This window comes from Leptonotus elevatus, chromosome 5 (genome assembly GCF_054856555.1).
Source record: "Leptonotus elevatus isolate MCC_2025b chromosome 5, RoL_Lele_1.0, whole genome shotgun sequence".
In the NCBI taxonomy this organism is placed as follows: domain Eukaryota; kingdom Metazoa; phylum Chordata; class Actinopteri; order Syngnathiformes; family Syngnathidae; genus Leptonotus; species Leptonotus elevatus.
Window position 1 is genome coordinate 18,065,001 of NC_141243.1, and position 16,597 is coordinate 18,081,597.

Genomic DNA, 16,597 nt, shown 5'->3' on the forward strand with positions numbered 1-16,597 from the left:
ATTATTATGCTAATGTTGTAAGCATGGGATGGTGATTAAGCAGCTTTTAGAGCTGACTGGAGCTCGCCCTTGGGAGCAGAAGGATGGCACTTTTTATTTGGCTTCATTACTCTCTATGAATCTATAGTCCAAAGAGAAATGCTGATAATATAAAACAAGGTCAGCCGCTGAGATATTTTATCCCGACAACATTATCGTATCAATTTTTGTGGGACATTCATGAGTACAGCTTTCATTTCTTTCTTTCTTTCTTTCTTTCTTTCTTTCTTTCTTTCTTTCTTTCTTTCTTTCTTTCTTTCTTTCTTTCTTTTTTCTTTCTTTCTTTCTTTCTTTATTTATTTCTTTCTTCATTCTCTTTACAATATGTTCTATGGAGCAGCAAAATTCATCCATTTTGATCCATCACAAGGGGCGGCCATTTTTATACTTGCTGTCGACTGAAAATAACATCACAGCTGCCACAACCAATCATTGCTCAGCTTCAGGATACAGGTGAGCCATGATTGGTCAGAGTGGATTTGCTGCTTAGCTCATGTTCCATTAATCAGGACCAGTGGGGCCACATACAACATACTGTTAAAAAATGTTTTAGTTGACGCTCTCTTTAACATTCTTTTGAAATATATAATTTTTCCATTCACTCTGCAAGAAATGATACTGTCATATTAGCTTAATTTGTGGTGCTTTTTAAGCGTAGCAGGGGTGACCTAACTCTACATAACAAATACATTTTGTATGAATCAAATGTTTCGGATTTAAGTGAAACTCGTCATGTTCCTGTAGATACCATTTGTCACATTTAATGATATAACTGGAACATTGCTTTCTTTTGTGTCTTTTGCATGGTAACAGCAACGTTGTAAAGCAAAAAGAAAAAGCCCCTGTTCATACAGAAGCTGAGACTTAACACTTAACACATGCACAGTGACACTATTCACAGACAACTGTTGACAAAATAATAATGGTGATGTCCAACCACTTTTTCAATTTTTCAAATGTTCTTATGTGCCTGAAAAATTACCAAAATAATGTGTAAACTGTCCCTAATCCGTAAACTGTCCCTAAATGTATCTTTAGCAAAATGGAAAGACAACAAAAAAAGAAACTTAAGAAATGTGAGTGGACTACTGATGGCGTGTCACCCATCCTGTCCCGAGACCTTATTGAGACCGATCGCACAGTCATCATGTCGCACCCTAGTATGATTGGCGTGGCCACAGGTTGCCTAGCCAAAACAATCTTAAAAGTAATAGTTTACAGCTGCTGCCGGGATAATCCTTATCCCCTCAGGCTCGGATGAGAGTCGCTGACATAAGAGGCCGAGGCGTATTGTTCCCGAAACTGTTTTGGTATTTCTCGGAGTACTGGTCAGCAAAATCCGAATGTGTCGCACGTGTTGCTAAATGTAGCATGATCAACTCGGCACCCCGCCGTCCCCCTTCTTTTTTCTTTATGCTTCTCACTTTCTTTCATCCTGCCCAGTCCTCCTGATGCTTATCACTGCAGCAGAAGCATTAAATGTAATGTCTGTGGAAGGGAAATCATTGGCAGCATGTGGTGAGAGCTTAAGATGTTGTCACACTTTAAGTTGCCTATAATCTGTTCAAAGGGAGAGTGCATAGTTTTCCAGAGTGCCTGTAAAAAGGGGGAAGAAGATGCTGAAGTCTCTCAGCTGCACTTGGCCAGACTGAAGTGTTCATCAGACAAAATAAGTGCTGCTCCCTGATGGCCTTGTCTTCTATATAATACTTTTTACTCTTGGCTGTGTCTTTTTATATTTACTAAAAACACCGCCGTACCACCAGTGTGATAATCTGTCAGAGTCGATGAACCACATCACAGATAAATTAAGAAAGAACAGACAAGGGATTACAGGTATGTGGACACAGGATTAAAAAGAAGGACATGATGAGTCCTCTGGGAGCAAGCCATGTGCTGAGATGGGCCCTTTTTCTTTCATTTATGAGTCCGTCGGGGACACCAAGGTAAATATTGACAGCTCTCTGCTTGAGATGCGGCCATTGATCCACAGAGGAGGAGCTCATCCCTTGATCCGTGCGCTCAGGTGTGGGAGGAGGAAAGCCAAAGGCGGGATGGGAATTGTTGATGCTGGTGGTCCTCGCTGCGACATTTGGAGTCGCGTTACGCAGGCAGCTGCGCATCCACGCGGTCAGCTAGTGGTTCACGTAGAGGTTGGATATGACACTATGTCAGAAAAAAAGAACAATCACTTTTGGAAGTTTGTCACTACAGCTTGACTTCAACAGCTTGGAAAAAATATACCAACACCCTTTTCAACCAGAATAAGATAGGTTGGAGTTCAGTCTTTAAAATAAGTTAATATCTACCTTTCATGTATTACTAAGGAGGTCGCCACAGTCAGGTTAGGACAAAATTTCCCAAACCATTTTATACAAAATATATAATTTATTGCTGTAACATTGACATATACTGACTAGCCACATTATCCATCCATCCACCCTCACCAGGCTCCACAACATTATGCCTTATTCTACACTTTAAAAAGAGTTGAGTCAAAAAGGAATTGTCATATAATTGGGTTGCTGTGTGTGTTATTAACATTCCGGGTTAAATACCCCCCCCCCCCCCCCCCCAAAAAAAAGTCAGTTTATTTTGAACCCAACTCAATTGGATTATTTAATTAACCGAAAAGTATTGGGTCAAATGAATAACCCACAAAACAATCTAAAAAAAACTTGGGTTGCTTTGTGGGTTGTTAATTAATTTGAAAGTTGTGTCAAACCCAAAAAGTTGGATTGATTCATTTCTGACCCAATTCATTTGGATTATTCAATTAACCCCAAAAAGGGGTTGCTTTCTGGATTATTATTTAATTCGACCCAATTTTTTGGGTTATATAACTAAAAAAGTTGGGTTGGTTCATTTTTGACCCAAGTCAATCGGGTCATTCAACTAACCCAAAAACTGGGGTCAAATGAATAACCCACAAAACAACCCCAAAAAAGTGGGCTTCTTTGTGGATTTGATGACATTTTCTAGGTTAAATAACTCTAAACTAAAGAAAGTTGGGTCAGTCCATTCTTAACCCATTTAGTTAATTTTTGACCCAACTGTTTTTAAAGTGTACTTGCACAATATAATGATAAAGGGTTATGAAGAGCAAAACTAAATGTTCTACCTGAATTAATGTTCATGTATTAATTTATTTAACACAATAAATGATAACACCGATCAGTCAACTGATAAAAAATTGCAGTAGCCGTGCATTCATGAAGGCTACTTTGAGCGAATGTCTCCTTTTTTGAAGAGGGGCATCCCAGTATGGAACCTAACGTTACCACAGTTATGCTTCTTGTCGACATGAAATCATTTTTTATGTCCTCTCCGCTGCCTCCCGCCGGCACGTTGGCCCAGTGGCCCGGACCTCAAACCACTAATCAGGTAATGTTGGGGAGGTTGAATGGCGTGCCTCCCCTGGTCAACCTTCACTGCTCACACAGCGGTGTTGTTTTAAAGAGCATTCTTTAGCAGCTGAACTTGGAAAGGTATTAAAGTGGGATTAGGCTCCTCCACAATCCACTGCTTGTGTCATTCAGGGAGTTTGTGTTCTGCTCTCCCCACTGCCACCTCCCCTCTCCTCTTCTGTTTGATTGTGGCGAGCCGCAGGAGTGGGCCTGACTGTGCCTTTCAAAGGAGAGGGGTAGGGTTAAATCCCTAGTCCACTGCTCCCTGCTAATTCTCCTTGTTCCTTAGAGAAGGATTTACTTCTGCTGCCAGATTCTCAAAGGCCCTCTCTGCCCATCCGAAAAGTCGCCGTTGCCTTCCTGTGGAGGTGTGGTTGCCATAGAAGGGGCGTCATGCATGGCTATTCCATCTGAACCCCGCAGAGAATGGGGACCATGGCCTGAAAACAGGCAGAAAGTCCGGATTAGAGTCGAGGACAAAGCAGGACAGGAAGATTCCAGAAGGGACGAATAGGAATTACAGCAGCAAAAATAATGCAAAGTGACAGAGAGGGGAAATAGAAAAATAATGGCTTACAAGATTAGACTCGGTGCACGGAAGAGAAGAAAGGCGAGGGGCCTGAATGAGAATGTTTTCATCTAGATGAGAAGATTTGAGAGAGCGGCTGTAGGTGAATGCGCAATCCTGGACATATCAAAACCGCGCTAACAAGTCATTTCCTCAACTTTTCACCCTCTTTCTTAGCCTAAGCCGTCAATCATTAGCTAAACATTAGAGCTGGGAACTTGTCTTGAGAGATCCATCACTTATTTCCACTGATCCTAGCATGTAACTCACTAATCCTTCTAAAAATGTCAAACTCTACCCTGAATATTCAGTTTTATCAGACAGAGATAACACTTTAATTTTTTTCTTTACCCTTTTCAAATTATTATTACAGTATTATAATATATATATATATATATATATATATATATATATATATATATATATATATATATATATATATTTAGCCCTTTATCTATAGCAGACAGAAATGGTGGTTTGTTGAGAAGATATATCCAGATTGGCAAGTCACTTTAGCATTTTTTTTTTACTCTTGAGGTTTTTCCATAGTTAAATAATAATCTTCTTAACTTATTGTAATAAATGAAAGATTATAGGATTTTATAAAAACTGGCTAGCGCTAGTTTGTTGCTGAATGAAGGCTGAAAGATTAATAACATATAAAGAAGTTCTATACAGTGCACCGACACCGGATTATAATTGATCTGGTAAAATAACCAATCAATTGTTGATGTGTAATTAAGGTAACATAAATAGCTTGTTCCATTGAGCAATAGTGATGCAATCATTTCAAAAGAGCTGCGTATAGACAACAATAGAAACCACACTTGTTTCCAGCACGCATACAGCTGCCCGGTGCTGCTTGCACACGTGTTAAGACAGACAAACACACGCACCCTATCAGCACTCAATCAGCACCAAGAACAAAATTACCATGACAAAACCCTCTTCTCATATTTACACATTATATTCATCACCATCGCTCATCCCTTCCCCGAAACTGTCGATGATGTTAAATAGTCCTCTTGTTGCCTCCCTTCGTCGCACAATGAAATAGATGTACACAACAAATAGATAGGCGGCTGCCAGCTGTCTTCCTGACCAGGATAAACAAAGATGCCGCTAATAAATCCGGCTTTGCGGCTGGACCGCATCAAGAGCGCTTCGCTGCTTCCTTGCTCCATCTTAGGTGGCTTCATCTGAACAAGCAAGCACAAATTAAATGACTCACAGTCACCAATAAAACAATGCAAACATCTTGCTGAATGACCACAAAAGAAGATGGAGGTATTAGATGACTGAGGCGGTGTTGCAAGCACGGAGACACCGTTAGATAAGATGTGACACCCGGCAGGCAGCAATGAATCATGGACACGGATATATTATCTGATGCATTTACAATTGTGTTGGTATGAAACAAACATGTCATTGTATCTCATAGTAAAATCTGATCGCTTGTCATTCAAGGTTTGGGGTCATTACTCTTTGGCCTCTTTTTTAACATTTACCAGGATATTATGAATTTTCTGGGTCAGAGTGACACAAAGCGCCATACTCATACCATTTCCTCATGTCTATTGAACCCACAAGCCTCTTAAGCAAAGTTACAGGACAGGCAATCATAACACTCAGTTGAACACAGACCTTCGCCAAGGCCAAATGCAACTAAATAGAATCAGCATTGAATTGGAACACCTTCATTAACACTTTAGATTGGTCAATCATTTATAAAAGTAACAGACCCACTTGGGGACGGAACAATAATATGGATTTAAAGAGATGAATTGACAGTATGTTTGATTTGTGCATTATTCTCGGGGAAATTGAAAAAAAAATGAAAAAAAGAAAAGAACTATCCACCCAACCATTTTCTTCCGCTTATATGTTGTTGAGTTTCAGGAGGAGCCACTCCCCAATTATTTTCTCCAACTCTTCTGAGGGGGATCCCAAGGCGTTCCCTCATTTTGACTGCTGGTATCCATGATCTCGTTTAGGTCACACCCAAAATGCAAGACCATAGATAAGCGTGTGAACGTAGAGTCAACGGTAAATCTAGAGCTTTTCGTTTCAGCTTAGATTCTTCTTCATCGTGACACATCAGGTGTTCATATCACTGCAGACACTTCACCAATTGCCTGGCAATCTCGCATTCTATTTCTCCCTGATTTGTGAATAAGAAGAGAACACCTAATTCTAACAGTGAATTGGGTTGACGATTTCATCAGCACGTTAGGTCAAGATTATGATCCAACAAGGCGTAAAAACTGCCCGTACTGATGTGTTAAAGCTACCATGAAACAGCTTACAATAATCACTATTACAAACATTTTCAAAGAATAAGAAGCAGCAACAACTTTCCGCTGTCAGGGGTTGCCACAGCAAGTCACTTGCATGATGTGGTTTTTACACCGGATGCTCTTCCTGTCGCATCCCACTCATTTTCCGTCCCCGACCGGGATTTTTGTGTGTCCAAAGTCAGCGACGTAACTCACTGAGCCATCCAGCTGCCAACAAACTCTTCTTAGAATGTTATATTAAACTTCAGTACACAAAACTGCCGAAAAGGTCAACCAGCTTCAGCTGTTCAGCCCAACCAAATCCAATTTTCAACACAGTCTGTTAGGTCAAAGTAATTAACCCAAACTTGGGTAAAAGTAAGCCAATCTGCTCAAAATCCACAGCTACCCAGTCAGTGGGTTAGGAAAACAACCCAGCATTTTTTTGTGTGTGTTGAACTTTTCTACTTATAAACAGATTCGGTGATAAAGGGTAGTTTGAATACATTTTAATTATATCAAAATTACAAATTGTGTAGCTAGTAAAGTGAAATAAAAAATCTGGGATCTTTCCCATATCTATAACAATATTTAATGAGACTCCGCAGTTTCATGGACCATATGTCAGGGACATTAACTACATAGGGAGATAAAAAAAACAAAAAAACAACGTTGTTAGCCGAGGTAAATACCATAATGATTATATATAGCAGCATTTTGGAGGAAAAAACAAATCTCTTTTTTTTCATCCATAGGTTGTTTGCAACCAAGTGCAGCGGGTGCTTGGAGAAGATTTCCCCTACAGAGTTTGTGATGCGAGCCCTGGAGTGTGTCTACCACCTGAACTGCTTCTGCTGCTGCGTGTGCGACCGCCAGCTGCGAAAGGGCGACGAGTTTGTCCTGAAGGAGGGTCAGCTGCTGTGCAAGGTCGACTACGAGAGGGAGAAGGACTTACTCAGCTCGGTCAGCCCAGATGACTCCGACTCAGGTGAGCTCTGCACGCCTTCTCACAGCAGTGTGAGAACAGCACCCTGGTGTGATCATCACATGACACCGAGGCGTTGGGTTATGTGCGTGCTGTGCCATTGCAGTGATAGCCAGCTCAAAGGTTCGAACTGGAGTCAAGTGGTGTCCACATGCTATAACACACACACACACTGACCACAACATTAAGTATGCTCACACATCTAGTACCATCAAGCAAAATATACAAGGCTTGAAATAAGCGGTTTTGTATCACAGTTTGCGAGGAACAATTAGCATTTTGCACCTCATCAAAACGCATTGAATAGCAAATCTGAGAATGAGAAGGACACATATAGGCTGGAGACATGCGCGAGTAGCTACTTGCGCCGCACCAGCTAGCTAGTAGAGCTTGCGGCTACGTTGTAGAGTTGCTCCCCTTACTATGTCACACACAAGTGATGGAAATAAAAACATTATAGGACAATATCATTGCGGTCTATAAGCAACTAGCCAAAAATGAGCAGACGTGGAGAATGGTTAGCAAAGGAAGTTACCATATCTGCTCAGTGTAATGTGTTGAACTCGCAACCAAAATTGCATTTAGCAGCCAAAGGAATAACAAAATCACAAGTCACCAGATTGTCTATAGCAATATTGAACCTTTTTTTTTCTGGAGGAATAAAAGGTAGAGATCTTCCTCTTGTCTTGTAGAGAGAAAAATCTACTTACTAAAATGAACCACAACCGGACATAAATTAATTTACGGTATGCAGTAAGTCAGCCAGGAGGAGTGGCATATAAGGTAAAAGTATATTAGTATCAATATTTATAATATCAGTAATGCTATTGTTATGTGTTCGTTTTCACAGTAGATTCCCGTGTTTTGATTTGGAATTTTGATGTTGCACAATCTTCATTAACTTTCGGCTTTTTCCTTGAGAGGTCGCCACAGCAAATCAGTTTCAGCTTTGTTTCTAGACAAGAAAATACAGTTTGCTGCTTTACATAATGTGAATTTAAGAAATACATACCTTTCTTTATATTGTCATGTTTTTATTGATCACATAAACCCCTGCTCCAGGCCCCTGGGTTTACCTGAGAAAAAAAAGATAGAAATAAAACAAAATTGTTTCACAAAATTAGAAACTCATTGATTCACAAATCTGCTCTGCAAAGAAAAAAATATTTAGAGCCTTACATATAGTTTAACATGTTATGTTTACTTTTGTAGGTGGAGGCAGTTTTTTTTGGGGGGGGGGGGGTGGGGGGCAGTGAGAGTGTCTTAATATTTTAATTAGTATGGTTATAATTTGAAGTGCTGTAGTTTCCAATATTTTGGTTGCCTTTTAAATCTGAATCTCTAATGATTTCAATTCATTCTCAGTGCTGTCCTGTTTTTCTTTTCGTTTGTATATACTGTAGTATATTAATACGTGCTGTGTGAATACTGCTGCTCTGACGGTTCAACTTCCCCCAAAGGATTAATATAGTAATATTGATCTATTCTAAACAAAACTGAAACAAAAATGATTGTGCACCTTATTGCGAGTTGCACCAAATGCATTTTTTCTTGCCAACACCCCTACAAAAGATTTGAGAAAATCCGTAGTAGCTATAAAGCTTTTATTGGATAGCGCAGGTATACCTCAAGATGCGGTCCGTGACCGTATAGGAAAGACATACAATTATTTATTTTTTTAAACGTGTTTTATCTAGCTGCAATTTAACAGACATCACTTGCTGTAAAAGCTTCCAACATGACTTGATCTGTTGTTTTTGTAGCTTTCTAATTCGAGCAGGGAGCGCAAGTTTATGATACAGTAGGAAGTGGATCCAGGACTCAGCCAAGCCCCTCTGTTCTAATGGCTCTCCGTGCGTGGGCAGGCTGGGGTGCTGGAAAGAATTAAATCACTGTATCATGGTGAGTGACAGAGGGATTTGGGGCCTTTCTGCAGAACGCCTGCATCTCCACTCTTATCAGCTCGAGTGTTCCTCGCCTATAGCCTCCTCGCACAATGAGGCAGCCCGCCAAGTCTCACTGTTCACTACCATCTGGCTCACATTTAAACATGCACAAAAGCGGGGAATTTGTCAAATACATCTGTGCCTATGTCAACTTTTGTCAACTTGTGGGAATATTTGCTCTGCCGCATCCTTGTTCGCTCGTGTCCCGGAGTATCGCACAGGCTTTTGTGCATGTCTCCAAATTTCAAGATGGAGAAAATGTTGACATGAGCAGAGGTTAACCTCGCTATGTGATAGACAGAAGAATATATATTTGCAATGGACAAATGTAGTTAGTTACGTATCTAAGTATTGCGTATATAAGACATCACGTGTGTCTCTCCTGAAAAAAATCTTGATTCATATTTTGGTTAGATTCATTCCATTTAAACTGGACTTTAAAACAATGTAAATGGTACAATCCTATTACAATTGTGTCCATAACATAGTTTTATCTTTCTGTTTTGGTCAGATTTCTAACTCTTGACAATAAAAACATAGCAATATGTTCAGGTCTAAAGCTCTTTTTTTATGCTTCATGATAGAACATTGGTTCTTAACCTGGGTTTGATCGAACCCCAGGGGTTCGGCAAGTCAGTTTAAGGGGTTCAGTGGAGGTCAAGACACACACTCGATTAATATGATTTGTGATGATATGCCCCCCTTGGCCATCATAGGCTGTAGGTGAGACATGCTACATTGCTTGGCCTGTCTGTACTACAGGTAATTTGGTATGCTCAGTAGTTGACTGTTGTGATCGTACTTTGTATGATTTCTTTATTATTGTATTCCCTTCATACTAACTATGTCGACCAAAAAAAGGAAGTGGTCGGACGAATATGTGCAATATGAATTCACATGTAGAACGGAAGATATGGTGTTCCACAGGGTTCAACTCTGGGGCCTCTGCTGTTTTCATTGTATCCCCTAGGTTCCATCTTGAGAAAACAGCAGTGGTTATTATAAAGTGTTCTTTAAATATAGAGATGAGTTGAGTGATGGGAGTCAGCATCCTATACTGCATTGTTTGCAATGCCAAGTTGAGCAATTCGAGACCAGCACAACTAGCTAACTGGGAATACAAGAACACAACACTTTCTGAATTCAAGGTAAAGAAAGGGCAACTTTCCCTGTTCATTTTGTTCACCAGTAAACCCTATACCGAGTACTCTGTCTTCAAATTGAAAAAAAAAAAACGTATTTTATTTTTCAATAAAGTGTTCGGTGAATGGAAACTGGTGGGGTTCAGAACCACTGTTATAGAAGATGCATTCCCCATATGTTCAAGCATCGCCTTTGTTACACTTAACATAGTATTCTTATCAGAGATTGATTTTGTGCAAATCAGCTAAAGCTGAGGGCAATATGTTAGAAGTGACACAATGTCCAGTTCAGTGACAAATGTACATACTTCACTGTGCACCCCAAGCGCATGCTGCCGACTTGTGTGAGTGCAATCATGCATGTGGCAGTTTTCTTTTGAAACTAATTGATAGCCATATTCAAAACACATGTTTCTCCTTTGATTATGCATTTGTGGTGGTGTGTGAATCCCCTGGAAGAGCGAAGAACCAAATAGTGGTTCTTCAAGCTGTCACTGACCAAAGTGTGTCGTTAGTTCAAACAGAAACTGATGATGCAAACCTTTTTGCAGAAAAAAGTGACGAAGAGGAATTGGACATCAAGCCTGAGAAAGGAAGCATCGGAGGCCCGGGAAAAGGGGATGACAGCAAGGATCCCAGGAGACCCAAACGACCACGGACCATTTTGACCACTCAGCAGAGACGAGCCTTCAAGGCCTCCTTTGAGGTGTCCTCAAAACCTTGCCGGAAGGTATGTGGGGATGCATTTGGATCACAGCAACAATAATATCTATTAACTTCATTCATTTTGATCACCACGGGCGTAGTAGAGAGCCAACTAAGCTACAAGTCTCATTTTAACCCATTGAGATTTGAAGCTGGTGTAATAAAAGTAGAAAAGCATCAAATGGCATGCTGTTCATGACGCTCAAAATTACTGTCTTCAGGTGAGGGAGACGTTGGCTGCGGAGACGGGACTCAGTGTCCGGGTGGTCCAGGTGTGGTTCCAGAACCAGAGAGCTAAGGTGGGAGAAACAAAACAATTTGCGTACGAAACAGCCCTTTTCCATCTTGAATTTACAGAAAGAGCCCAGAGAATAAATCACCAAAACTATGCGTGTTAAAGTTATCACTGCATTCCTTTCACGACTGCAAAAAGGAAAGAAATATCACTTGAAGTTGCAAATCTAGCGCACTGATGCACTAAATGTCTACGCCCTCCCTCGGGCCGATGACTATCTGGTGAAATCCTTTGATACTTGACAATGAAATGCACTCCGATACAGATTTCATGCAGTTCACGCCAGGGTGAAGAGCGTGAAGCATCCTTTGTAAATTAAAGGGCGCATGTTAGTTTTGGGAGTTCCTCACAACTTTGACTCTTTCGTTTAGATGAAGAAGTTGGCCAGAAGACAGCAGCAACAACAAGAACAACAGAATTCCCAGAGACTTGGGCAAGGTAGCGACTGAGTACACACGAGGAGCTTTCATTCTCAAGTGCTGCATATCTTGTGTTTTGAATGAATCAAAACGTCTTATTCCTTTATAAGATAATATTATATACAGTGCATATTATATCATATCATATAGAATATATTCTTATTCTCTTCAATAGACATAATCAACAGCACACAAAAGTGTGTGTATGGATCTGATCATGTGTTATTGTGCCATGGTAATATTTGTCTTTATTCACACTAGAGTAGACTACACACATTACACACAACACCATAAATTACAATCGTTCTAATGAAGAAAATAATTAAAAATATTTACATTAAATTTTACATTTTAATCATGTTCTTATGACAGAGATATTACATGCAGGATGTTTTATGTGAACAAGTCAAGACATGATGAGCATATAACATAGACGCACTAAAGTAGCACTAAAATATCATTGAAGCGCTGAATTGAAAATGATCTTCCCCTAATGTTTCTTTATTATTCACAATTAGGTTTAATTCACTCAAGAAAAAAATATGGTGTTAAATTTCTAAAGTGTGAACAAAAAGTAATTTTAAAGTTGTTATATGTAATTTTGAAATCAAATGTCAATGTTAAAGAATGTGGGGAATTGATAGCATTCCATTAATGAGTGCCAGAAATTGGACATGAAATGTGTCTTCATCAGTCACTTTGCTAAGAACAGTGTTTGAAAAAGCAACATAGGGCTGTGACCGAGTGTGTTTCAGGAGGTTACCAAGGTAACACTAACAAAGGCATGCCAGCCAGTTAGGAATTTGGAGGTTGTCACTATCTCACAAGAACTGAACCTTTTTTTCCCCATTTCATTAGTATCAGTAGAATGACTAAATAAATCATTACAGAATTCTACACCTTTAATGACATCCAAATAATAGGATATTTATTTATTTATTTATTTATTTATTCATTCATTCATTCATTCATTCATGTATTTATTAGGGGTGTAACAAAACTGTTTTGAACCGAAGAATCGTTTTTTGATTTAAAATGTGAGTGTATCGAACCAAACCAAATCAAATCAAGACACGTATCTAATCATCTTTTATTGGAGAGATATGTCTTAGAAGGAAATGGCACATTTTACTGTACTGGCAAGTCCATTCAAATGTATGTAAAATGACAACAAAAATATGCTTGTATCATCTCCTCTTGAACTGAGCCGTAGCATATTGAATGGAATTATAATCCCACTGATTCAAACTGAATTGAATCATTCCACTTTCAAATCAAACCAACCTTGAATCGTTTCACACCCCACGCATCGGAAACAGTAGCAAATTGTCTTTCCTTGAGAGATGCACACCCCTAATACATAGAGAGAGAGAGAGAGAGAGTAAAAGTAAAAGTAAAAGTAAGAGTAAAAGTCTCCCCAATGTAAAAGTTTTGTATCATTGGTGAGAAGGATTTCTTCATATTGGGTAACTTAGACCAAAAAGAAATAGAAAACCACTATAAGGATGTAATAGGGAACATATCGTTATTAAAACTAATTAAAAAATGTAGATATTGCAATATTGTGTACAATATACAAAAAAATTTAAACATTTACTACAGTATAAAAAGTGTTGTGTTCTACAATAATATTAAATTGATTGAAATATTGAATTAGAAAAATAAAATAAAGAATTCCAATGAGTGCCTCTAAAAAAGACACAGGAAATATATCATCTTTCAAGGCCACCTACATGTCTGTAACATTTTGCAATTTTGCCCTTACGCGTGTTCACTTTCTTGCAGAAGTAATGTCAAATCGAATGGAGGGGATGATGAGCTCCTTCACACCTCTGCCTCCGCCACAGCAGCAGCTGGTCGCCATGGATCAGAATGGCTATAGCACAGACCCCTTCCAACAGGGGCTCACCCCCCCACAGATGCCCGGGGACCACATGAACCCATATGGTGAGCATCCAGTATACTCGCTAACCCCCCGCTTACATGTCTGTCCCCCCCCTTGATCAATCTCATGGCTCCCCCAGCGTGGAACATATTTTCAAGCCACAGCAACCTGATTTAAGTGCCAGCAACTTCTCCTCCCACATGAGATAACACAAGCATACACATACGTGTTTGTTTTTTGGGGATCATGTGGTTTCAAAATCTCTGCCCCCAAGTTTTGAAACATCCCATTGCTGATGATGTTGGCGGTTAAAAACATGTGTGAGGAGACGGCGCTCAACGCAAACAAAGACTGGGGGGGGGGGGGGGAGTATCTGCCAGCACATCAGGACGTGAGCGCAACTACTCACAGATTTTTGCAAAGACATTAAATTGCAAACGAGAGGAAGGGGATCATATCAGTCAATCAAGTTTTAATCCACAGGATGTTACTGGAACAACACTTTTCGGAGTGATGTCCTCAACAAACCCCAGAGGGACCATTTCCTCAAGTTCATAACTTCCTTATAATTTGCCTCCATTTAGTTCTTCTTGATAGTAAGAACCTAAATCCCCGGTCTCATCACTCTCCTTCGGTTTGGGGAAAAGAACAATATTGGCAAGGCATTAAAAGATATGTCTCAAAACACTGTCCCCATTTTGTGCACTATCATTAAGATCCAGAGTGTAATAAAGTTAACTATTCCCTTTAGAGAAATAACATGTTGCGGTTTTATGAAAGGCGTAAACAGTTGCTATTAGCCAGATCTTTTAGGAGGATGCCCCTTGTTTACATGCGCCCTCACAGAGCACAATTGTCCCAGCGAGGGCAGCAAAAAGTGAGTTTTGATATCTGAGGAAACCGTTTTCACAATTGTGATGACACAAAAACGCAATTTCTCATAGTGACGATTAGTAATTATAATTTCCCAACGCTATCATCAGTCGCAAGATTACATTGATTTTGCATGTGTTTGTTTGTTTCCCTCTGCTTCTTAGCGGTGACAGATTCCTGTACTTTTTTTTCCCCCACACAGGTAACGATTCCGCATTCCACGACATAGACAGTGACACATCTTTAACCAGCCTAAGTGACTGCTTCATGGCGTCGTCGGAAGTCAACTCCATGCAGGCCCGCGTGGGAAACCCAATCGACCGCCTGTACTCCATGCAAAACTCGTATTTTGCGTCATGAAAGGACAGAGCAAAGAAACAAAAAACAGCACAGAACAAACTGCGCATCTCTACCTAAAGCCTGGCGCTGGGGAGTTTGTACACAAGCACAGACACGACAGAAGAAAGCGTCCTGGTTATGTGTGGACGCCGACATTGCAAAACCACTTGTAGGACAGTGAAGATTCCTGGGACAAAAATACTTGTTAATTGTTAGAAACCATTCAATAGGATGGCTTATCCCTAACAGGAGATACTGTATTACTCTTTTTTTCTTTTTTTTTTGTTCACACGTAGCTATTAAAGCCGCTGACACACTCTCAAACCAAATAACAGCGTCAATTTATACAGTGCATGATCAATTGTGAACACAACTTTTCTAATTCGTCTCCCCCGGTTAAGATGAGGTGTTTGGTTTGGTTTCTTCTTAACACTACATTGTTGGCAATGTTTACCGCTAGCTTTTTGATCACTATGGATAGGTACTAGATATTGTGTTAATAGTAAATAGGTGCAGCATGTCTGGAAGCGTGGCTGTACATTTGTGTATGTTTGAGAGTTTGTGGTGAGAAAGAAGCGTTAAGAGGACTAAAAAAAATTAAAAAAAATAACTAAAATAGTGGAGAATATGGTGGACTAGCCAGATCAGTGAAATGTAAATACTTTTCCGAGGCAAATTGGATGTGCATGTTAAAAATGGAAAACATTCTATTTATTTAACTATAACAGGCTCTTGAAGGTACATATTAAAAATGAAAAGCTTTATTTAAAAAGGAGAACTTTTTTTTGTTGAGCAATTAGTGAGTTCACAAGTTTCACAATTTATCTGTGTGCCATTTTAATATGAAGATTAACCCTTTTTTTTCCCCAGCCAAGCTGTAAATGAGCAATGTGCTATTTATTTCGTACAGACCATAAAGTCTTTGATGTCATTGTCATATGTGCATTCTCAAAATGTTAAAGTTGCTAATTGACCAAAGTTGACTGGTTTGATGAATAAACAATGTCTTTCTCCTGATAACATTGAACAAATTGCTTTATTCAGAGTACCGAATTGAAAAGAACATTTATTATCATATTTCTTCCGTTTCATAATTACTGAAGGAGGTTGATTCATTTCTGTCAAATGAGGCAAATAATTGAGTGATGCACAAATCCTTCACAACAGAGAATACAGTATAAGCACCCACAGATTTGAAAACTGACAGCAGGTTAATATGGTTCACTCTCCGAGAGGCCAGATGAGGACGTCAGTCTCCTGTTTAGGATAAACCTTGCTACTCGTGCCATAATGTGGACACTGCAAACAAAAACAGCACGAGTGAAACAAACGAACCATTATCAGGAAGTAGATGGAAATAGAGGAGTTATGACAAGAGTGGTCATAATAATAAAGATAATAACATATTTATAACAAAGCAACAACATATATTACATATGTTGCCATGAAGAAATTATACTGTTTTATATTGTACCATTCAGAACTGTCATCCTTCCTTCTATTTTCTCAATTGCGGCTGAATTTGGGCAAAAGGCAGACTACTCTCTGGACTGGTCGCCAGTAAATCACAGGGCAAATATGGAGACAGGCAGCATTCACAGTGTAACTGAATAGGAACCCCTATACCATCAGTGGCCATAACTGCCATACATGTTTAAAAAGAAGGTTTTACATCTAACATTGTTAAAACCCTCAGCCTAAATAATAAAAATGAGAAA

At 39.5% G+C, this 16,597-nt stretch overlaps 1 protein-coding gene across 1 annotated transcript in view; it reads left to right on the plus strand.

Moving 5' to 3' along the window:
- lmx1bb (LIM homeobox transcription factor 1, beta b) overlaps positions 1-15,900 on the plus strand; it is a 59,369-nt gene extending 43,469 nt beyond the window's left edge. The window contains exons 4-9 of the mRNA XM_086076217.1: positions 7,046-7,278; positions 10,915-11,093; positions 11,290-11,367; positions 11,735-11,801; positions 13,568-13,729; positions 14,743-15,900. Coding sequence (XP_085932343.1) covers positions 7,046-7,278; positions 10,915-11,093; positions 11,290-11,367; positions 11,735-11,801; positions 13,568-13,729; positions 14,743-14,900 — 877 coding nt within the window. The 3' untranslated portion in view covers positions 14,901-15,900. The remainder of the gene's footprint in view (positions 1-7,045; positions 7,279-10,914; positions 11,094-11,289; positions 11,368-11,734; positions 11,802-13,567; positions 13,730-14,742) is intronic.
- The last annotated feature ends 697 nt before the right edge of the window (positions 15,901-16,597 follow it).